Source organism: Parasteatoda tepidariorum, chromosome 9 (genome assembly GCF_043381705.1).
Source record: "Parasteatoda tepidariorum isolate YZ-2023 chromosome 9, CAS_Ptep_4.0, whole genome shotgun sequence".
NCBI classification, from domain to species: Eukaryota; Metazoa; Arthropoda; class Arachnida; order Araneae; family Theridiidae; genus Parasteatoda; species Parasteatoda tepidariorum.
Genome location: NC_092212.1, coordinates 36,457,434 through 36,483,525, shown reverse-complemented (window position 1 = coordinate 36,483,525; position 26,092 = coordinate 36,457,434). Strand labels below are relative to the sequence as shown.

Genomic DNA, 26,092 nt, shown 5'->3' with positions numbered 1-26,092 from the left:
AAACTTTTTAAACTTTGAAATATACAAAAATATGTTATTCACGATGCTTCATAGGCACCAAATGTTTTATGAAATTTAATTTTGATTATACATTGAGTTTTCAATATAATGTATTTTAATTAATACATTTTATTTATATGTTAACATTTTAATTGATGTATTTATATTTAATTTATTATTATTATTTATTTTTTGTAAATTCCGTAATAAGAGTGACTCCCATATTTTTCTTCTATTGTAACTACAAAGGTAATGAAATATCTAATTTAATGTCAATAAAATAATACATTTAGCATTTTAAATTATATAATATATTTAATTTCGATTATTCTTACTTGTTTAAAATTTAATAATAGTATTTAAAATTAATTTTTTAGTACTTAATTTTTCTTGGGTATCCCCTAATTTTCCTGCTAATTGTTCGCTGTTATTACAACAAAAACAATCTTAAATTAAAAAAGAAAAACATTTGTTAAATTTGCTTGAGAAACATATATAAACAAAAGAGTGTGTGTCTTTTCTTAAAAGGCTTGCAGCATTCCAAGTTCAGGAGCCCATATTTCATTTCTAAAGATCGGAACATATTTCTCAATATCTCATCTTCGAAAGTTAATCTCATGCTCAACTAGACACCAGACGGACACATCTTTTGACTGCGTAGAATCGTCATGTAGTTTTTAGGGGGGAACCACAAGTTTTCAGGTGTTTTCTGTACATTCTCTCAGCATGCTACTGTCAATCATGCGCAACGTAATCCCACCCTTTAGTTCTAAGCTCCTCCCTATGACGCAACCATGCATCCACCCTTAAAGTCACGTGATGTGGGTAAGACGTCGCCAAGGCAACGTCACGTTTCACGCAACGCGTCATCTCCCCACCTCTCCTCCACTCAGCCGAATAGGAAAAAGAAATAAAAAAGGAAAAGAAAAAGTCACAAACATCCAACCAATAAGCTCGCTGGATCGCCTCACCAATCAGACACCGATTCTTGGCCGGCCTGCCGAGACGACTATTCGGAGGAAAGGGCGGCAGCAAAAGCGGGATTGAGCGGTAACAGTAAAGAGCCGTGGATCGTTTGCTCGTACAGTGGTTTTGCACGCACTACTCTTCAAGAAGGATTGTTTTGGTGCTAAAAATTATCACGCAATTTCGAGCGGAATTTTTTGCTACCCCCCCATTTTAATAGAATCAACGAATGGTGAAAATTCTTTTTTCCTATTTGAATTTATTATGAAATAGAATCTTAATGAACATATAAGTACTATAAATAGGTAAAGTTGTAAGGCTGTTCATAACTTTTGCACTATTTATTTAATTCAGCATTTGAAAAAGCAAATAAAAAAGCTGACCTAAATATACTATTTATTTCATTATTTAAAGTTAAGAAAACCTTTGGATATGATCATGCACTTCAACCGAATTACAGACTGAGAATTACAGAGTCCAAATTTCAACTTCAAGAACAGCCGGAGAACATACTGATGATAAAAAGTGGTTACAAAAAACAGTCGCACTGAAGGAACAGATATTTCGAGGAGCAGACGACAGTCGAGGGACTGACGGACTTTTATCGTCTGCTGCCGCCAGGTTTTCCACGATTGAGCTCCATGGAATTATGGCCACTAGTCCTTCCAATCCGTATAATGCGGTAATTCATGAAGGCATGCAAGTGGCCACATCTCAAGCAAGTTACGGTCGTGAACCTCCCGAAATGAAGTACATGCCACCGAATCCACATCATGGTCCGAACGGACACGCTCTTGCCCCTCACCATCAATGGGTTGGACTGCCGCCTCACAGTGACCCTTCACCTTGGTCAACAGGGGGTGGCATGAGCCTCCACGGAGGCCAGGACATTAAACCAAGCGACATTCACCCGGGTACCCTCCACCACCGTCCGCCCCAGCATATGGGGACACCTTGGCATCCCAGTTCTCTGGGTGCTACGGCTCACATGGGGGGCCATATGAGCCCCAGTCCGAATGGGTCACCACCTTTACAGCATCACTATGGCGCCATGAACGGTATGCTGTCTCACGGCGGTGGTGGTCAACTACACCCGAGTATGCGGGATATGCAACATCACCATCCCGATCCTCACCATCAACAACACCAACATCATCATCCTCATCATCATCTTCATAATGACATGCTAGATCCAAGGCATCATCCGGATGGTTCCGAGGAGGAAGCGCCCAGCTCCGATGACCTGGAGCAGTTCGCGAAGCAATTCAAACAGAGGCGCATAAAGTTGGGGTTCACCCAGGCAGATGTCGGTCTAGCCTTAGGAACCCTTTATGGAAATGTGTTTAGTCAAACAACAATATGCAGGTAAGTTTTCTTTACACTCTATTCAGTGCACTAACATTTTCAAAGCAATAACAATACAATTGTAGAAACAAGATTAAAAATTTTGAAAAACACATACAACATTCGGTACCAATTTTCAATAATCCCCTTGCAACTGCACAAAAAAACTATTAACTTACTAATGTACCCAGTATTTGTTTTGAATTATTATATAGTATAATATTTAGAGGAGCTTTAACTTTTAAAATGTATGAATAGAAAAATATTTTATGAACATATCTGTCTACGCACAATGCAATGCAAATGCAAGCATATACATAGAATAATTTATTATGAACATATCTATCAACGTACAATGTAGGGTTACGTACAATATAAATTTTTATTTATATTAATAATTTATGTTCATATTTATCAAATCTATCAACGTGCAATGTAGGGTTACGTGCAATAAAAACTGATTCATAAAAAAATAATCTATGAAAATAACTATCTAATCTATCAATGCGCAGCTTAAATTTATGCATAGAAAATATTTTGTGAACAAATCTGTCAACTAGGCATCTTGGGTTATTCTATATACAGAAATTCTTTTGTGAAAAATAATAATTTCCTGGAGTTTAGGGTTTTTCAATAAATATTTGTGATTGTATTTAAGAAATCTATTCATGTAAATTTTTTTCTCCGCATGAATGATATTTCATTTATTTTCGCTCTATATGGCAAAGTTTGTGCTAATCAAAACAGAATTAAAAAAAATTTGAAACTAAATCTGTTTAACTGAACTATTTTCAACTAAGCGCAAAAACATTTCTTGGAAAAACATGCACACATTGTAAAATGTTAATTTCTAAATGCTATAGAATTCTAAAATGCGGTTAAAGTCATTTGAGACGAGACCAAAGAATCTGTAGAGAAATTGAATTTGTTATATTTTGATGGCAACCATTGTGCTTGTATTCAAACATGATTTTTTTAAGGATTTAACATATTAAGAAGTGTACCTACTTAATTTGGAGTCATTATTAGCTGAAGTGTGTATTTTTTCCATCATTTGAATTGGAATTCGTTTTCTGTATTGTTATTATTTTTTTTAATTTTCGTTAAAATAGCTATTTTTCACCTAGAAAATTATTTATTAATGAAAATATTCAGAATTTAATATTAAGTTATTATATTTGTAAATATTATGAGGAAGTGAATTGTTAAAAAAACAATAAAATGCCTTTTAAATAATTTTCTACTTAATTTGAATTTCATTACGTATTTAATTCGTTAAATTAGTCAGTCACAAAATCATTTGTTAAATTTATTGAGTAGTCTGCAGTGTTTCTTATGTGTTTTCAGTTAAAATTTAGTATTTAGCGTATAATTTTGCAACCTGTCATTATTTTTAATCATAGCAAATCTCGCTATAAATATGCTTAAACCTATTTAAAATTGAAGTAAATATATATTTTTGAATATTTTTAAAAGAAGACAAGCAATACTTTTTAAATAAACTACCAATATTTTCTTTTATATTGTATATTGAAGTTACCTTCATAAGAAGTAAAATTCATAAGTAAAGTTAAATTCATAATAAACTCTGTTAAAAATGTTTAAATTTTCAAATTATTGTAGCATTATCTCATAAGCTAAAATTGATTCGTGAAATTTTCCTCAGACTAATAAATAACAACGAGCCTCGCGTATTGAATTATAAACAACTCATACCATAATCTTAAAAAAAGTGTAAGCATTTTTATGTTACTAGTATTTACCTATTTAATTGTAAAAATAAAGGTAGTTTTTAGTTTTACACTGAGAACAAAAGTATGGTCAAAACGACCAGAAAATGGATAAATTTACTATATTTCTAGCTCTATGTTTCTTACCATGTTTCTAACACCAAAAAGCTCGAGAATTTTTTATGAAGTGCTTTGATAATTACAATAAAATATGATTTTTATAAAATATGATAATATGTGATAAAATTAGGTTAATGTGGTAGAATTTGATAATTTTATCATGATACTTTAAAGCATGGCATAAAAACTATTTATTCGGTCAAATTTACCTTTCAGTTTTGCATTTTTTACTGAATGTTTGGTAAAAAGAACTATAATTTTTAAAACTAGACTTTTCGGTAAACTGTTACAAAATGAACGGAAACATTACCAAATGAATGTTTTAAATACAGTATATTTTGTTTTTATTAACCAGAATCTTTACTAAAAATGTCATTGTCATACAATACGGTATTTACCGGAATTGTTTTTTTCCGGGCAATAATTATACTTAAGTAACAAGTAATCTTACAGATAAAAAAAATATTACAACTAAAATTTAACTCTAATACTATTTAAAAAATAAAAAATGCTAAAATTCTAATATTTGAAACATATAGATAATAAAATGTTATACATATGTGTCGAAATAAAAAGTTTCTTTAATATACTTTAAAGCAACCTGTTATTTTTTTAATACTTTAGGTTATTTGGGAAGTTCTTAAATATTTCGCTATTATATATAAAAAATTAGCATTTTAAAATGCAAAAACTAGTTGTTTTAAGTTCTAAAATTCATTTTAAATTACCAAGTAATCTTGTAGTTAAACTGAACTTTATAACTAAAATTTAAATAATTCTAAACAATAATATAATTTAAAATGGTGTAAAATAAAATACGATGTAAAAACATTTAAAAATGCCATTACAATGAAAAGGACATAAAACAGCAATTATTTAGCAGCCAGTTAAAGTAACTAACAAACGTAAACAGAAGCTGAAAACATCCGCAAATTATATTAAGTCTAATTGAATAAAATTTATGTAAAAGCTATTATCTAAACACCTAACAGATTTTATTACCAAATTTATTGTTGTTATCACCGTCATTGTATTGTAATTTTAAACATTTTCGGGTGGAAAGACCTTAATTATTCTTGAATAAAATGCGGCAGTTTGAATAATTCATAAGTCCCATGCATATGCAATGAATTCACATATTTAAATATACTGCAGATTGTTTAACGGAATGTCAACGCAATTTTCATTTACGGTGGGAGACCGTAAGTCAAACAAGAATATGGTTTATTTATTCTTCAAAACATGACTTAAAAATCAGTGCGAATATCAGTTAGAATAAATTTGGACGTGATTTTGACCCAGTCAATGAAAAGATAAGAATGACTAAGAATCTGAATTTAATAATCGCTCGAATACATTAGACGTAAAAATGTTTTTAAAATAAATAAAGTTTAAATATTAAAATTTAAATTTTTTTTTTTTTTTTTTTTTTTTAACAATTGAATAAAGTAATGAAACATTTTGGAGTTTGAAATTTATAGCGCATTTCTATGAGATTTTGTATTTAATTAGGTGAAGAATTTGGTGTTTATTTATTTACTTTTAATTTGTTTTTAATTTAATAAACTGCAAATTGTTTAGCGAAATGGCCATGCAATTTTCATTTCACGCTAAAAGGGTGGGAGACCGTAAGTCAAACAGGAATATGGTTTATTTATTCTTCAAAACATGACTTAAAAATCAGGACGAATATCAGTTAGAATAAATTTGGACGTGATTTTGACCCAGTCAATGAAAAGATAAGAATAACTATGAATCTGAATTTAATAATCGCTAGAGTACATTAGACGTAAAAAATGTTTTTAAAATAAAATTTTAATATTTAAATTTTCTTTTAATAAAATAATAGTGAAATATTTTGGAATTTAAAATTTATAGCACATTTCGATAAGTAAACGTAAATTTTATATTTAATTAACTGAAGTTTTGTGTTTATTTAATTGTTTTTAATTTATTTTATCATGAGAAATAACAGCTCATTTTCAATTTCGCTATTTTTTTTAAAAAATTCTCTGCGTACTTCAAATATTTTACTAACTTTTTTCAGTCAATTTTAGTAAATAATGAAGGTGTATCTTATTTTAATTGTAATACTATACGTTGCACTTATTAAGTTTATTTCTTTTTATTTGAATGCATTTCTTAATTAAAGTATTATAAACGAATTTTTCTAGTTCGTGAAAAATTTTTCAACTTGCCTGTAACACGAACATAATCTTACGATTTCTCATTATTACAGCAGCAATTTTTGAAGAATTTTTTTTAAATTAGAATTAGAGTTTAAAAACTTTTCATCACTGTCTAAACAAACAAAATAATTGTTTTACAAAGTTTAAATTTCTTTTTGTACAAAAATAAAATGAAACAATTTATTAAAAAACTCTTTTTGTTTGATATTAAAATATATTGCTTTGTCATACGTTTTCATAATAATAGATTTTATTGTTTTTAGACAAATATTTTTAAACTTAAATATTTTTAGAACATTAAAAAAAAGAAACTTAAAAGCATTAAATAGGCATTCTTGATTTCAAGTAAAATAACACTAAAAAAATACGTAAAAACTTATGTTTAAAATTTTACAGTCAATTATGATGAAAAACACAATAAAGATTAAGCTTTTTTTTTCCCCAAACATTTGCTAAACAAACCTTTTATATATCAAAAAGATACCTAAAATTTTTAAAACATGTGGTTGCTAACTTATGGGTTTTGATCTTAAGTATGTATTTTATTTTCTCTAAAAAATTTTATTTCATTACTATATTTTACTAAATTTACAGCGCTTACTATTTGAAAAGTATAAAACTGCGCATGTTTTAAAATTTTTTACAACAGTATTGCAATACTGAAATTAAATTTATGGCAGCTAATTCTGAGGTTGCAAACGAAGTTTTTTCATATAAAATGTCTAAAAAAGCAAGTGAAACTTATTAAGAATTGTTCAAATATCTGTTTCTTTTATTTCCTTCTTGTTATAGAAGAAGTTACATTAATTATTTTTCCAAATTTTTCCTAGATAGTTTTTTAAGTTAAATGATTAAATACAATTACTTATAAGCTTTAGAGATAAGATATAGTACTTATGAATTAATTCCTTTTTCTTATACCTTTTACAATATTTTCATAAATTCAAATATTTATTTTCCTTTTTAGATAATTATAAAGTAAAAATATTTACTTAGTTTTTTTTAAAGAACGCTAATTTCGAAATATCTAAAATGTTTTAAAAATTATTTTATATATCAAGTGAAGATAACATTGACAAAAGTTCTTTAAAACGCCTAACTCGAAGTTTTTCTAAGCCGGAGGGGAAAAGCGGGTTACTTTTTTTTTCTGTTCTCTGATATTGACGGTTATAGGTTTTGTTTATGTCGTTTTTCCCCCCTATAAATCTCTACGAGTTTTTATAGTACGACACAATGAATCAAGAAACAAAGATTTTAACTTTATTATTTATCTCTTTACTTTTTTGAAATGATTAGCCGTGAACTAACTGCATTTCAGTTTTCAAGAAAAACAGTATGAGGATCTCACTGATAGCCAAATATTTCTTTTTGTCCTTAAATAGTGAACAAGCAATATATAATTTTTTTTTCTAATATCGTCTTTTCAACACTACATTGACTGATTATATTTCTTCGATTCATTTTGAGATTACATCAATGTCGTCACAAAAATAAATAAATAAATAAAAAATAAATAAAGTATGTTACAAACTAAAAGGCACAATCGTGTTTTGATCTTCTAAAATGGTATTTTTCTGCGCTTCTTTAAATTTCTGATTTCTTCTATTTATTTTTTATTTATAACCAATTTTTGGAATTCGTATATAAATTAATATAAAAGTAATGCAAGCAAAAGATTAAGCTGTATGACTTTTAATAGTGATTTAATTTAGGATTTAATTTTTATAAACAAGCGCAAAGCGCTCAAAATTAAAAGATTCATTGTATATAATGCGTGATTTACGTTGATTATGTGAAATTATACATTTAAATGCTTTTATAGCTGCAGTGCTGATAAAAGTGCAGGAAAAATGAGGATAATTAATTTCCCCCGTATTTATAGTTTGTTTATTTGTTTTTTTAATTTTCTTTACATGTTTAAGGCTGATAAATGTATGATTAAGTGCTTTCAAACAATACGCAAAAGTCAATTGCGTTTCCAGATATGGGTTTAAAAATACATATTCTGAATTGAAATTCAGTCACAAAGCTTATTTATAAATCATATAAACATTTAAAAATTTTAAAATTTATTTTATAAGGCCCATTCTTAATTTTAAATGAAACAAGAATCTACAAATTTTTGTTCATGAACAATCTTATATTTTTTGCAATATAGAATTTATTTTTTATAAAATAATAAGGAATTCATCTTTATGAAAGACAATTCGACAAATAACAAGTTCTTGCTATTATTATTATTTAATTATCTAATTCGTAATGTGATATTTTATTAAAATTGAATAAAATTAGTTTATTATAATGCCTTTTAATTCTAATAATTTGTCATTTTTCTTAATTAAAACAGAATTTTCAAATAAATATTTTGTACAAAACAATTCAAGCACAGTTTTATTGCTGAAAAATTAACATGTTATGGTATTTTCAATAATTCTTTAAGAAAATTGTAGAAAAAAATAAAATAGAAAACAATTAACTGATTGCATTAAAATACGACTTTAAGATTAATTAAAATAGGTAAGCACATTTTTATTATTCTAAAAAATACCTAATTCAGCTTAGCAATTAAATTTGAATTTTTTGGGTATTGAGTATTTTGTTACGAAGTACAGCGTGTCTCTTTTCCTTAACTTCTAATCATATCAAAATTTAATACTTAAGAAATTCTTTTAGAGTCAGTGATATTAATTAAAAAATTAAATACATAGTTTAATTTTATAATAAAAATAGCCTCGCTATTATTCACTAAAAAACTATAAATAGAGTTTTTTTCTAATTTAAATAACTTTACTGTGGTTTATCAATTTTCTCTACTCAAAAGAAATAATAATGTCTCTTAAAATCTACCATAAATAGAAAAAAAATTTTACTCAGCAATATTCTAACAATATCTATTGTGCTAAATATTTATTAAGTTATACATAAAGATTATATTTAAATATAAGAAACAAGTATGTATAAATTTCCCAATCTTAAAAAGTTTATAAATGTCACAAAAATATAGCGTATATATAATATTATTTAATAACTTATCATTATAAATTATTATTTTTTCGAAAAATGCTGTTATCGCTCTTAAACGGAAAAAAGTACTGATTATACATTTATAGCAAAAGATCACCTTAATATTTTCTAAAAGATTCTACAATATTGTTAAGTCAAGATGACATTTATATCTTGAATAAAATCAATTCAATGCTGTTTATAATATCGATATTTTAAAACAATAATACCAATACTTAGACCATAATGTCGTGCATATGATTGAATTGTAATAGTACGCATATGGTAATATCGCAAAATTGTTGAATCGTGTGATTTTGATAAAGAAGTAAAACATACTTGGCGCTGTTTTAAGGTTTCAGTAAATTTGAATTATATTATGATTCAATATATATATCATAACTTCTAAAGGTGTAGAATATATAAATTTTTTTTCCATGTTCATTAAAACTCTTAATATATAAATTGAATATTACACCTTTTCAGAAATGGAATAATAATATATTTATAAAGGGAAGTAAATAACAAAATAATGAACATGGCTTTTATTACAAAAAATATTTGTATTTATAATTTCAACAAACATCCATATGTATAGCAATAATAAATCAGAAATTAGAATACATAACTACTTATGAGAAATTCAGAAAAAATATCTCTTAGCTAGTAATTGATTATTCATTTAGTTGCGAAAACAATGAAAATATTACAAATTTGTATCAATGATTGTGTTAATGACGAAGAAAGTAATAATTATTTTTGTAGAAATTAATTAACGAAAGAATTATTCGGGGAATTCCTTATAAAGTAATTTTGTATTATTTGTTTTTTTAATGAACGAAATTATCATTTTTTTAATGATTATGCGCGATTCTGTTTTATAATAATTTTCTAAGATGTTCTGGAAAAATTGTCTGATATTTTAAAAACTTTTATTTGTAATTGCAAGATTTTTTCTTTAAATATCACTTTAAAAGTAAACGTTACACAATTTAAACTATAACACCTTTCTATTCTTAGAGAATACCAAATTATAATACTTTTTTGGGGACAATAATTACGACGGGAAATGATTAAAATAACTATAAGACATAATTCAATATTATTATTTTTCAATTATTTTAAATTGTCGTTATTAAAATAGTCACTATTATTTTCGACGTATGTTTAAAAATGCAATTATATAACAGTGTAATAGTGTAATGCTTGCTTATACAAGTTTATATGCTTTAGTTTGCTAAGTTTGAGGCAGTGTAATAAATACTACACAACTTTTACTAAGATCAATTTTCATTGAAAGAAAATACTAATTTTATACATCTGTTAAAAATTTCATACGCGTTAATTATTTACTTAAAGTAAATAAATCATTATCATTAAATTACTTTTTGGAAAAAATGGAGTTTTTAAAGTATACAAGCAGTTTAAAAAAATGAAGATAGATATATTGTTTTTGTTGTTGTCACAGAGTAGGAACAGAGTTTATAATAAATTTTATAATAAGATTTTTTAATAATTTTTTAAAACATTGTTACAAAAAATTATTAAAAGAGTATAAATAATCACTAGGGTAAAAAAAATGGCCGATTTTTAACACTTTTACAAGATTTTAAATATTCTGTCTCTTTTTTTCTAAAAATTTTCTGATTTAAGTAATTTTTCCGACTTTTTGTAATAAAGGTTTTTTAAAAATGATAGTAAAATTACAAAATGATATTTTCCTAAAAATGGAAAAACAATTGACTTTATTTTTTACAAGGAGGGAAAAAAAACTTTTTGAGAAAAAATGCCTTTGAATTAGAAAAAAGGATTTTGAAAAAGGGTAAACAAATTCCTCTACTTATGTACAACTTTATTGCTATTATGGTTTTGTAGGCATTGTTAGATCCCTTTTTATTTATTTATTTATTTTTTTGATGGATTTAATTTTTGCTACCTCGAGAGCCGTAACTAAAATTTGTAAAAATAATTTTTTTTATTATTTGAATGTTTTTAAAATGAGTAAATGATTTTAGAGTTTTATATTTCCATACATAAGTTTATTTACTGTTATAATTATAATTTTACATTAGAATGATTATGTCTTATATAAAAAGAATTGAGTTTGTTACATGAATTTTTATTTTAGTTTTATTAATGTCTGAAATAGGATGTAATAATATAATGCAATAAATTTATAGTTAAACTTTTATGTACATATATATCTGCATTTCAAAACAAAAAATATTATCTAACATGTATCGTCAATCAAGAAATAAATCTTTAATAATAATTACTGTAATTAAATGAAATACTGATGAAATGATGAATAAATCATTTCATGAAAATATTATCCGCCATATAATATCAGTCAAAATACATAGTGATTGTTATAATTATTACAGCTAAATGAAATATTTGATGATATATGATTTATATTGGTAAGTCATTTCATAAAAATATCATCCGCTGCGATATTTTTATAAATCACTTTCCCCTCCCCATTTTCTTTTATGAAAAAATTATTATTAGTCCAAAAGTAAAGTAATGATAAAATTAAATTTAACGAAAAGTAACTGTAACTTTGATGAAAACAGTACAAAACAATGGAAAACAGTATTAAAACAGTATTAAAACAATGTATTAAAACAGTTTATGAAATGATGAGTGAATCATTTCACAAAAATATCATCTCCCATGAATTATCAGTCAAAATATACTGTGAAAATAATTACTAATAATAAATTTAGTAATTATAATAATAATTGTAGCTAAATGAAATGTCTTTAAAGAAATATGATTTACGTGAATTATATTTTAAAAAAAAAGTGACATTGAAATACATTTAAATCAGTTACCTTTGTTGAAATATGGCTTATACCAGTAAATCATTTCATAAAAATGTCATCTCCCTTGACATTTTTATGAAATGATTATTAACACTCAAAATATAAAGTAATAATATTAATGATAACAGTAACTGTAACTAAAAGTAACAGTTAACATGATTTACATGAATAAATCTTTTCTTAAAAATATCATCTCTCATGTATTCGAAAAATACAGTGTTAATAATTATTAGGAATAATATTTATTAGGAACAATGTTAATTGTAACTAAATGATTTATCTTTAATAAAATGTTATTTAAATGAGTTATATTTAGGAATAAAGTAACATTAAATCTAATTAAATAATAATCTAATTAAATAATATTAATGATAATAATAACTGTAACTAAAAGTAACAGTTAACTTGATTTATATGAATAAATCTTTTCATAAAAATATCATCTCCCATGTATTATCATTCGAAAAATACTGTGATAATAATTATTGGGAATAATATTTATTAGGAATAATGTTAATTGTAACTAAATGATTTATCTTTAATAAAATGTTATTTAAATGAGTTATATTTAGGAATAAAGTAACATTATGTCTAATTAAATAATAATCTAATTAGTTAATATTAATGATATTAATAACTGTAACTAAAAGTAACAGTTAACATGATTTATATGAATAAATCTTTTCTTAAAAATATCATCTCCTATGTATTATCATTCGAAAAATACTGTGATAATAATTATTGGGGATAATATTTATTAGGAATAATGTTAATTGTAACTAAATGATTTATCTTTAATAAAATACTATTTAAATGAGTTATATTTAGGAATAAAGTAACATTAAATCTCTCATCGAAAATTCAAATGATACATGTATTGGCAACTTTTCTCAGTATTAAAATTTAATTTTTTTGGTAGAAATATTTAGTATTTTATTTCTTATCGGAGCGTAAATATTCTGTCTCAGATAAAAGAAAAATAAAATCGAGTCAGTAATCCACTGTCTATGATTCTTCAAGCTTTAGATCTGAAGTTCAAGGAACCCCCAGAACCCAAAAAGTAATAAATCTTTTCTCGGCGTTCACGATCACTACATACCTGTACGGCCTATGGGCTTACGTGGGATTCACGCTTTTTATTTATTTTTTGTTTATTTCATTTTTTCACATCGTCTTCGGGTCAATCGAATCATGGTTGTATGTAGGGGTCCAATTGCGAGTCAAATTATCAGGAAATACTTCAACTTGTCCTTCTTTTATTTTTTTGCTATATCGAAATTAATAGGCGCTTATTTCCTTATACGATCGCTGTATATTATATAAAAGGTTCGAAAATTAAAGGAATAAATAAAAACTAAAAAAAAAAATGTTTTTATCGTTTGTTATTCAGTAGTTAATAACATTGTAAATGTTCTTATTTAAATTTGGAAAATCTATTAGTATTATGAATATTTCCTTATATTAGTTTTAGTTTACAAAGTATCTTATTATCCGAATAAGTTGTTTCGAACATTATTGCAAGAAAACTACTAGAATAAAATAAAACAATTGTTACCATGGGGAGCAGTTTAATGCGTATATTAGAAGTGAAAAAAAAATTAAATAAATAAAGAATTGAAATACAAAATGAAAGGTGATAATTTTTTATGAGATAAATTTCAGCTATTTTGGATCAAACTAATTCAAAAATCAATTGATTATTAAACCGTGTATTAAAGGTAAAGGCATTTCTTTTTCCAAAATTTAACACTTCACAATTATTTTTTGGAACAATTCAATCAGATTTTTAACTCTGCCCATAATTTGAAATTGTGTGCTACCTAATTAAACTGTATTTTCTCCATGAGTTATAAAGCTTCAATTCGTTTCTTATGATAGCAAATACATTTAAGATGTATTTGCTAAGATGTCTATGTTGGTTTTAAATAGTGGATGCATTTAAAACGCTTGACAATCCAGAAAAAGTTAAATGAAAAATAATAATACACGTTTAAAGGCTTTATTTTTAATTAAGCTCAATTATAAAGGGGAAAAAGACTGTATACTAAGTATAAACTTAGTTTATTATAATATTTATTTAAATTTTAAACATACAGCCGTACCTGAATAGTTACAACGTGTGGTTTTCCTTCCTTATTCATTAGTTTGTCGTAAAAAAATTCCGTATTATATTAGTACTTCAAAAAGTAACAGCACTCAGGGTGCGGGTACTTTTTCCCGCAAAATCCATTTTTACCGGAGCATGATACGGCACACAAAATCTGATATACCGTAATTTTAACAGCAATAATTACCATGGGTTCCCAGAATCACTCTTATTAAATTAATAATACTTAGTCCATTATAATATTTATTTACACTTTAAAAGTACAGCCGTACCTGAATAGTTACAACATGTGGTTTTCATTTTATATTCATTATGTCGTAAAAAAAATTCGTATTATATTACTTCAAAAAGTAACAGCACTCAGGGTGCGGGTACTTTTTACCGCAAAATCCATTTTTACCGGAGCATGATACGGAACACAGAATCTGATATACCGTTATTTTAACAGCAATAATTACCATGGGTTCGTTGAATCACTCTCACTAATAAGTAATACTGTAAAAATTGCGACATAATATTTTACAGAAAATATGGATTTTACGGTAAATTGGATTTTAGGGAAAATGCACTCAAAATGCATTATTTAATGCCTTAATTTGATCCAGAATTTTCACGGTACAGTCTAATAAATAATACTGTAAAAATTGCGACATAATATTTTGCGGAAAATAAGGATTTTACTGTAAAATGTATTTTAGGGAAAATGCATTATTTTATACCGTAATTTGATACGGAATTTTCATGATGCAGTCTGCCTATGTATGTGTACGGTGTATTCCAGAAACTGTATTAATAGAAATAAGAATGCATAAAGTTAAATAAAATTTTTTAATCCGGCCACAACTGCTTGAGGTCTAAGCAGTTGTGAAGCGTTTTAATAAGAGAAATTTTAAATTAATTATATTATTAGTTTGTTTTATTTGTATGAAATTCTAATGAGTTTTTGTTTTGCTTTGTATTTCTTTTAAGTATTTTCTGAACTCAGTCTTTGGCCCACGCATAAGGCCTATCCATTTTAAATAATGTTTTCTTATGAATTGCAATTAAACTAAAACGTTCTTCCTTAAGAACAGAAATAATACCGAATCAAAGTTGGACGACATGCTCTTTTTTCAATGTATTTTCCGGATTGCATTTTTCTTTTGTACTCTTTGGTTACTTTAAATTTTTTTTTTATTGTTCTATTTCGGTTGTTGCACTTTTGTATTTTTTATTGCTATTCACTTCATTTGAACTTGATAATAGCATTTATTTATTATGTTTCGTACATATTTAAATGTAAATTGGCAAACAAAATAATGCAGTTTCGCAACTTTAGCAAATAGCTTTAATTTGCGATAATTAAAACGGAATAAATTGGTTATAATGAGTAAATATTATAAGTGCAATACATTGTGCTTATGAACATTAAGGAAAAATTCTAATTTGGTGCTCGCAGTTTTTCAAATTGTCTGTTACACAAGTTAAAATTTATATACTTCCTAATTGCAAATGTATTTGTATAGTTTATGACCGTAAATATGAAGTATATCTTCATATCACTATTGAAGGAGACAAAACAAATTTTGTATAGTTATATGAGTGAAAGTTTATAAAAAAGAAAGTTTCATTTATTTATTTATAAATGAATGATCATAACTTTTTAAGTCAGAGCAATGCCTATAGCCAATGTCAGAGCAATGCCAATATTAGCTAAATCTATATAATATCTATGTTTATAACTTCAATTTATCTTTTGTTTTCATTTTAAAAACACAAATATGCTTTGAAATACTGTGCATTCTCTAAAAAATCATTTCAAAATTGAAACATCACTAAAATGAACCATACCATAGTGTCGTGCAAATTTGTCAAAACTGTCTTAAAGTGCAGAGTAGATATTATTTAATTATATTTAAACCATATATCGCGTGATAAAATTGAAGAAGCACGATAATATAGTTAAACTTAGCGTCATATTGAAATTGCTGAAAGTTTTAATGGTGTTATGTTTCAAACATATGCATATTTGAGAAATTTATTTTGTAGAACTGATAAAACCTATCATCATCACTTTGTTTTCATCAACACTTTCAAAATTTAAAAATTAATTTTAATTTCATTCAAAATTTATTGGATTTCATTCAAAATTTAAAAAATAATTTTGAAACAGCACTTTCAGACAATTTGAATATAAAACAACGGAAAGAATAGGCACGACTTGAACAAATATATGAAGGAATTGATCACCTCACTTAGTTTGTAGGGAATTTACACCGTATTTTGGTTCAAGAATTGTTTTAATATTGTCGCTCAATATTAAAACAATTCATTTGAAAGTGAACTTTCTAAATATTTTTTATTACAAAATGGTCTCCAAAAGAAATGATATCGTGGATAATGTGAATTTTAGTGTGGGTGTAACTAAATTGGATGCAAATAGGAATAACATTTAAATTGAGATTTTTGGTATCATGCGTTTGCTTATTGAAAATAGAAACGGCCCTAACAATTTCGTATTTTATTTGACCCTGTATGTAAAGTAAAATAAGAAATATTATGAAAAAACTGGGAGACTTTTGGGTGTAGCTTTGAAAAGCATACATTCATACAGGATGAGCAAGAGAAGTATATATTACTTACAGGATGTAAAGTTGTCAAGGAATCAAATTATATAAAATTTTAAAGAAATATTCCATTAATGTATTTTCAGTAGTGCAAAGGCACTACATATGAGGAAAAAAAACTTTTTTGAGTTTTAGTTAATCAGTTTATTAACTATTATTGGTGCGAGAGTAATGACGATTGCCTATATATTAAAAATTAGAAAGAGTATTTATTAGTTAAACTCTGACTTGAATTTTAAATTTCCTTATTTTATAAAATTCTTCATATTACTTGCACAGTGTAAAAATCCGAATCAAATTACGATAAAAAAGTACTGGCTTCCTGGATGCAGCATTTGTGAAATCCCTTTTTACCGTAATTTTTACAGTACTAACATTTATTAAACTACAATAATCCAGTAATTTTACAGTAAATAGTACTGTATATAAATTTCACTGCAAAAATGGATTTATGCTAACTGGTACTTTTTGACATAGTTTGATTCGAAATTTTTTACAGTGTATTGCTTTTGTTCAAGGAATTCCACTGAGAGCGTTATTATTTAAAAATTTCATTATTTATAATTTTTAATATTTATAATAACTACGTAATTTCTAGCCACATTTTAAAATGATTCAGATGGCGTTTTTGCAGGAAATCAATATGATTCCCACTTAGACGATAAGATATTTCCGTTTAATATGCTTTTGATAATTGGATTTTCCGAGAACGTGTAAAGTATCTTCCTGGAAACAATAAGTAAGATTAGTTTGATTTGAGACTACCATTGTAAAAAAAAAAGTATCAATACAATGCCCCTATCAATACAATGCCCCTGAACCCTAATTATCAATACAATGCCCCTGAACCCGAATTATCAATACAATGCCCCTGAATCCTAATTATCAATACAATGCCCCTGAACCCTAATTATCAATACAATGCCCCTGAACCTTGAATTTAGTTTTCAGTTTCAGAAACATAAGGGTACATATTACTAAGTCAGAAGACAATTTGCTTTAGGAATGATATGCAGGGAAAGGAATACAAAATGGATTTATAGTAAAGGCTTTGGGGGGGGGGGTAGGAAATTTTACTCTGCATATTTCACGTTTGCTCCTAATATTTATGATTATTTTAAACTTGTATTTATTGTACCATTAGTTAAATTTAAAAACTAAGACAGATTTTTTTCTCTCCATTTCAGATTCGAGGCGCTGCAATTGAGCTTCAAAAATATGTGCAAATTAAAACCTTTACTCGCCAAATGGCTGGAGGAGGCAGACAGTACGACGGGCTCCCCGACGTCCATCGACAAGATTGCAGCACAGGGGCGCAAGCGAAAAAAAAGGACCAGCATTGAAGTGTCAGTGAAGGGCGCCCTAGAAAACCACTTCCACAAGCAGCCCAAACCGTCAGCTCAGGAGATAGCCTCCCTTGCGGACAGCCTACAGCTGGAGAAAGAAGTGGTCAGGGTTTGGTTCTGCAACAGGCGGCAGAAGGAGAAGCGGATGACGCCCCCCGTCAACATAGGGGGCGCAGGGGGGCCCGGCACCCCCGGCGAAATGATGCTCACACACAGTCCCCCGGGACATGGCTCCCTCCATTCGCACAGTCCTCCTATGCTCTCCCCCCACGCGCCTCCTCAGAATCACGGCCCTCCACCTCACAGTATGCATGGTCAGTCGCTAGCGGCCCACTGACAAATAGCCCCCTGTTTTGTCCTCCCCACCACTGGTCACCATCATCTGATGCCCGAATGGAAGGACTGAACAAGGACTTTGCACAAATTATACGAAAATATATTATATACATTTCTATACAAAATGTACATATTATACAGACAGAGAGGTGCTCACATTGCCTCGTCAGTTGTAATATAAATTGTAATATATGGGTGGCCCCCAAGAAAAACTCTGTGAAGATGTAAAGAATAATATATTATTATACATATTATATATATAGTGCCAATGATGTCCTTTTTCACTTAAGACATTTTTTAAAAACAAATCACCACTTCGCTGTTGCAAAGTCATTTGTACATTTAAGAGAAATTAAATAAAAAAAAGAAAATACTTCGGCTCAAGTGTTATTTTTGAAGATTACTGAAAAGAACATTGAGAGAGAAATAAGGGTGTAAGAGGCCCTCAACAAAGACTGACCACACTCACTCCACACTTCACGATGCGCCAAGGAGTTGTCTGGTAGCGCTATATCGTCACCTAATTCGAGTGGTGAGTTATATAATTTTTTTTTAAGTTAAAACAATTTTCCCGGTTTATTCGCTTTATTTAAGAGTTTTTTAAAAAAAAACATGCATTATTCATGCTTTAAATGTGATTTTAAACGTCAGAAATTATAAATAGCATTTAAAAAATATCGTAGGCCATACTGTCTCAATTTTCATTTAGTTATAAAAAAGGTATGATATTGAATGAAAAATGAAAATATAAGGAAATAAAATAAGTTTGTACAGATTGATTTATTCACACTTAAATGAGTAAATATTCATAATGAACTAAGATAATAAATACTATAATACAAACAGACATCAATGTTCAATTCAAAAAGTTTTGACTATTTACGCATCTTTACCAATGTTCAATTCATAAGAATTTGTGAGTCACGTATGAAAATGACATTTATGAAGGCGCGTGACAATACAGATAAATATACATAGAATATACATAGAAATTCTGCTTTAAATGTAGATAACATTTAAAACAGATTGTAATTAATATAGTTTTTACAAGTATTCATAAATTAATAATCGAACAATTAATCATCTATGATTATACAAAAATAATTTTAAAAATAATAATCAATGAAACCGTCAAATAATATTAAATGTATTTATATTTAGAGAGATGCTTGTCCTTTTTCTTTTAGTAATGGGAGCTGCAGGTTTTCTTTGCCAGTATTAAATGATGATAAGACACTGAACTGTTATTGTGAATACCACGGGTTTGATTCCCAGTTATGGCTTGAACCTTGCCCAGATTCAGATCAATGGGTAGCAGCTTGTCGGGGAAGTAAAGGCAGTCAGGACTAAATGCTAGCCACATTTATGCCGTTGGTCTTTGTAATTTTGGAGCCTTAATCTCCATGATCCCGCTGACCCACAACGAGTTTTTGCGTGAATGCTTTGCTTTAAAAAAAAAAAAAAATATGATAAAGCGTTAAAATATCTGATTTATGGCCAATGATTTAATTAGTTTTCATAGAAAACTAAATAAATTTTATAATTTATCTCCGGAAGCTTTGAAATATAAAATAGGTAAATCTACTTTTTAAATCAAAATGTGATACCGGCTTATACAAATAAGCGTAACAGAAATAATTATAATGAAATGTAATAAGCATATCGTTATTGATAATAGATTCCTCAATTTCAAGATGAATTTTAAAGTCTGAAGCAAACTAATTTAAATTGTAGTAATCAAACATTTAACAGTTCAAAATACAGAGGGAGTAATATGAATGTTATAAATAATTTATGGTGTAAATAAAGGATTTTTTATGAATAAGATTGAGTTATAAATGAGTGACGCGTTTCATTCTTCGTCATTGACAAGTAGTATTATAATATTAAAAATTAGAAAGAAAAATAATAGAAATACTTTAAGTAATACAGATATTTTAAATAAGAGAGATATGTGACTCAAGTTCTTTAGATACTAGCATTTAATTTTAAATAATTGAAAAAAGGGCAATACGGTTATAACAGTAACTGTAAGCCAGTAACACTTATAACAATAACAATAACTATAAAATAAGGTTTTGAAATACTGTAAAAAGGCCGAAACCTTAAATGGCTTACCAATTCGAAAAATACAAGTATATGATAGTTTCTTTTCGATAAATAATACTCGAATACATGATATTTAGTTATAATGGCGATATTCTATGTAATCGCATATTTTAAAATCGACAGTAATATCGAATAGTCGCATTATCGAATAATATTGAATTGTTAATCATAATATTGAATTACTTCTCGCAATTTCAAATAGTCGTATTATGAAATAATGTTGAAATGTTAATCATAATGTTGAATTGTATCTCGTAATATCAAATAGTCGTATTATCGAATAATATTGAATTGTTAATTATAATATTGAATTACTTCTCGTAATTTCAAACAGTCTTTTTATGAAATAATATTGAAATGTTAATCATAATATTGAATTGTTTCTCGTAATATCGAATAGTTCGAATTCAAGGAACATTGTGTTTCTTAAATTAGAAGCAAAGTTCTAATTTTGAAGTAAGTATTGCAAAACAAGAATCATGTAGATTCGAAAATGGGACAAATAGCTTAAATATTTAATATTATATTTGATAGCATAATATTTTATAAAATATTTATTAAAAAATCGCGAATTTTTCGAGGCTTTCCTCCTTAACTGAAAATTTATAAAATTAATGACTAAATGCCATGCACTATTGGAATAACTTTTCAAATATTAACAAATTAGATCATTAACGCTATTCTTTTTACAAAACTCTGGTTGTTTTTATACCATTTTGCACGATTATCATGATAAGCCTTAAAGGCACCGACTAAAGATAGACTAAATTTAAGTTAAAAGACATTAGCTGTTACAAACTTAAAATAGCCTCATTAAATGTTATTCAATAATTGTTAGCGTTTAATGCTCAGACAATAGAAGCAACTATTTTTTTACTTGTTCAATTGTGGTACAGGCACCCCGCAGGGTAATAAAAAAAAGAATTGGTAGTTAAAAAAAAAAGAGAAAAATATAATGGTAAAAAGAAAAAAGAATTTTTTTTTTATGAAATTTCTAAATCAAAACTGTTTATGAACTGTTTATGTTTATGAACCTTTTCAAATCTGTTTATGAACTTTTTTAATCAAAACTGCTTATGAACCTTTTTAATGGGTTTAATATATAGGTTTAATTGTGAAACCGGCTTCCTGCAAGGAGATATAGCACACGTATTTGTAATACAATTTTTTTTACGATGCGCTTAATAGGAGCCTCTCAGAACATAAAGAAATAACATTATATAAAAAGGTAAACATAATACAAAAAAGTGAAATATTTATTTATTTTATTTTATAGCCGTCGTTGAACAGCCGACCCAATTTTGAGTTCAGGACTACTAATGTTCAACTCAATAGTCTTATAATTTTGAACACGATCTAGAAAAAAAGGGATTTTTTTCTAACCTAGGATCAAGTGTAGGCAGAAATTTTGCCTTCGTGGAGGATGTTTGATGGAACTAACCTGCATTTGCGGTACATTGAAATTAAAATGACGTAAACCTCCCATGATTAGTCTGACGACAAAGGGACTCTAAGGCACGATCCGTCTACTACTGAGGATATATTACGGCAGCACTGTGGTCGGTGCGAGCCGGGTGCGGAATTCATATCGACCAGTCATCGCTGAGATTCGAGCCCGGTTCACCTCATTGGCAAGCAAACACTCTATCCCCTGAGTCACCAGGGGACAAATATTTATTCAAGAAATTTCTCAAACAAAATATTTATGAACTTTCAACGAATTTTTAGTGGGTTTAATAAACTGCTTTCAATAATGAAATTGGTGCCCTGCAAGTATCTATAGCTCGCGTGTTCCTAGTATTATTTTCTTTTTTTTTTCATCGCGTTTAATAGAGTTTGTCTGTGAACATAAAGAAATGATATTAGGCAAAAAGGAAAAAAAAAAAAATTTTAAAAAGTGATTTTCTCTACCAAAACTTTTTATGAACAGTTTAAGAGTTTATAATGGGTTTAATGTTTGGGTTTTAATTACTCTCAACAAGGAGCTATCTGGTGCGTATTTGTAGTAATGTGCTTTTTTTTCCTAGCGTTTAATGGAATGTCTATAAAAGCATGAGGAAATGGTATTGGGTGAAAAAGCAAAAATATTATGCAAAAAGAGAAAGTGAAATATTTATTTAAGAAATTTCCCAGTTAAAACTCATTACAAGTACAAGTTTTTAATGGGTTAAAAAAAAGGGTTCAATATTAAAACCGGAGCCCTGCGATGGTCTATAGCACGCGTATTTCTTGTATTTTTTCTTAACGTGTTAAATAGAGTGCCTTTAAAACCATAAAGAAATGTTATAATGTAAATGAAAAATGTTATGTAAAAGTAAAATAATTATATAAGGAATTTCTCAACCAAAACTGATTATGAAGTGTCTGCAAATACAACTTCAACTTTATGTCATTCATTTTGATGAGATTAATGGGCTACTGCATCATGCAAATTGATTGCATACGTCATCCATATGTAAACAATTTTTTTCTTATCATCTCTTACAAAATGTATCCGTCATCGCTAAGCTTTACAACTTCCAAGTTACGCAAAAATACACAAAGTTTGACAAATAGTTTATACTATCAAAACTTTACTCGTGAATAACAATTTGTTTTGAGTTTGATTTTATATTGGATGATTATATTTTAGTATTGGGTCCTTCAACTATGTAAAATGAAAAAAAAAAATACACTGTTAGAATTTTCATTTTAAAATTATGGTAAAATAACTGGCAGCTGTCTGTCCATCCGATTAACCTTTAAATTTACGGTGAAGAACATTTTTTTTTCCTTTATGGTTTTTTAACCATTTACAACTAGCGTTTTTCAAAAACGTAAAGAAAAAATAATTATTTAACTAGACATAGGATCTTGGCTTTTCGTAAAGTAATGGGCATTGGATAGTGCTGGACATTGGAAATTCTTCATTTGTTGAAAGGAATTGAGGAAATATTGTGGTGTTAGCACTCGAACTCCAGTTCTGTCCATGGGTGAAAGTGAGACGGAAAAGAGGAAAAGCTGGTAGTAAAACCATTTCAGTTTTAACATGTTTTCATCCAAGCTATACCATCAAAACATTACTCGTAAATAACAATTTGTTTTGAGTTTGATTTTATATTGGATGATTATATTTTAGTATTGGGTCTTTCAACTATGTATAATGAAAAAAATATACTGTTAAAATTTTCCTTCTAAAATTATGGTAAAATAACTGGCAGCTGTCTGTCCATCCGATTAACCTTTAAATTTACGGTGAAGACCATTTTTTTCCTTTATGGTTTTTTAACCATTTACAACTAGCGTTTTTCAAAAACGTAAAGAAAAAATAATTATTTAACTAGACATAGGAGCTTGGCTTTTCGTAAAGTAATGAGCATAGGATAGTGCCGGACACTGGAAATTCTTCACTTGTTGAAGGGAATGGAGGAAATATTGTGATGTCAGCACTCCAACTCCAGTTCTGTCAGTCATGATATTGACAGGTAAGCCCGCTCGGCTATGAAACGTACGCAGTTGCAAAGAACTAAGTAAATTCATTAGGTGGTTTTTATCGGTGGGATAAAATTCTGGTTGTTTAGCTGTATGAGGTGAAAGCAGTTAATAAACAGTCTTCTCAAACTTAATTGTTTGATTACCATTTTATTTATGGTTATTTGACTGTTTTTGATTAAATATAGTAAAATAACCATCCAATAAATTGTTATTTAACCATTTTTTCCGAGAAATTTTTAACAGTGTATAATAAAAATGTAATTCGCAAAAATTTTGAAATTTTTTTTTATAGAATTGTAAATTATATTAAATTAATTTTCTAGTTGATTATGAAATAAAAAGTAAAACATATTTATTCAATTAAGCCTCTCATTTAAATATTTTTGATTTTACATTTGAGTACTTTGTTAAAAATCATTCTATGTAAAATTTTAGTTCATAAAGCTTTAAAAAATTCTTTTTAAAAGTTAAAATTGAGCAAAATTGATAATTGAAGTAATTATTAGAAATGGATATGTGACAAATAACAAACAAAACTTATTTGTTAAATTAATCCACCATTTAAGTTTCTTTTAGAGGAAATTGATTTTATGTTGGAGAACTTCATTTAAAAAAATCGTTCTAATAGTTTTAGTTCGTAAAAATTTAAAAATTCTTTTTTAGACGCTAAAATTGTGCAAAATTCATATTTGAAGTAATTGTTCTAAATGGATAAGTAATAAATAAAAAATAAAACATATTTGTTAAATTAAGCCGTTATTTAAGGTTTGTTTACTAGAATTTTACTTGTCGTTGGAGTATTCATTAAAAAAATCATTCTACTAGTTCGTAAAACTTTAAAAACTCTGTTTTAGAAGTTAAAATTGTGCAAAATTGATAATTGAAGCAATTGTTCCGAATGAATAAGTAATTAGTTTAAGTAATTATTTAAAAAATAACATCTTTGTTTAATGCATTCCCAATAGCATACATATATGCTTTATGGATTTCTATTTCAAAACTTGCGTTTTTATATGCAGTTTTTATTTGAGCATTTTTATGTCTCCAATTTACAACTGGCAAATGAAACGTTTTTTAATAATTTAGAATCTTTGATTTAAAAGAGCTATAGGACTCTTCACTGGCGATTCTAGCATTACTTCTTTAATTATATAACAGATATGATGTTATTTTTGTTAAATGCATTCAATTTTTATACATAATTTGTTTAGCATTTACACTTAATTTTTAGTAATTTCTTAAAAATATTAAATTTGTGCTTTTTAAAAACTTTCATAAAAAACTTATTTAAAGCTTCTTTCAAGAAATTTTTCATTAAATTTAACTTTCATAACACCTTTAAGAAAATAATATTTAATATTTTTATTCTTTAATATTTTTCTTAAAAACTTCGTTGCTTTAAATTAAATTACTAGGGTAGATGTGCAAATAAGCATAGGATACTTTTTAAAAAGAAATAAAAAGTTAGTAGCTTTACAAAAATAGTGAATCAATAATTCTTTTAAGCATAGAATCGTAATATGTTAAGCAACATTTTTTCCGCAAATAAACAAATTTAAATATAAATAAATTTATAATAAAAGCATAATACAAAACTAAATAAATAAATTAAACTGGAAACAATTAAATGATTATTACTTCGAACTACACAAATTAATTCGTCACAAATTAGAACTTCGAATACAGTCAAAAATATGTTTAGTACTTCTCATTTTAGTTAATTATCCTTATTTCAAATTGACTTACTTTCAATTACAACATTAATGTTTAATATTAAAACATGGCTACCAAAGCAATTCCTTAACTGCTAAAGTCACATTAAATGTCAGACATTTGGTCAGTATTTTTTAAATAATTTTGTTATCGTCCTATCACGTACTGGACTTGAAATATTTGGCATGGAAAAAAATATTCCCCTTCCGAATGGGACGATT

At 27.3% G+C, this 26,092-nt stretch overlaps 1 protein-coding gene across 1 annotated transcript in view; it reads left to right on the top strand.

Annotated features, from left to right (window-relative positions):
- Positions 1 to 643: 643 nt before the first annotated feature.
- The window catches only part of LOC107441492 (silk gland factor 3), a 92,598-nt gene continuing 67,149 nt past the window's right edge, over positions 644 to 26,092 (top strand). The window contains exons 1-2 of the mRNA XM_016054779.4: positions 644 to 2,331; positions 18,081 to 19,107. Of these exons, the coding sequence (XP_015910265.1) occupies positions 1,616 to 2,331; positions 18,081 to 18,576 (1,212 nt within the window). The 5' untranslated portion in view covers positions 644 to 1,615 and the 3' untranslated portion in view covers positions 18,577 to 19,107. The remainder of the gene's footprint in view (positions 2,332 to 18,080; positions 19,108 to 26,092) is intronic.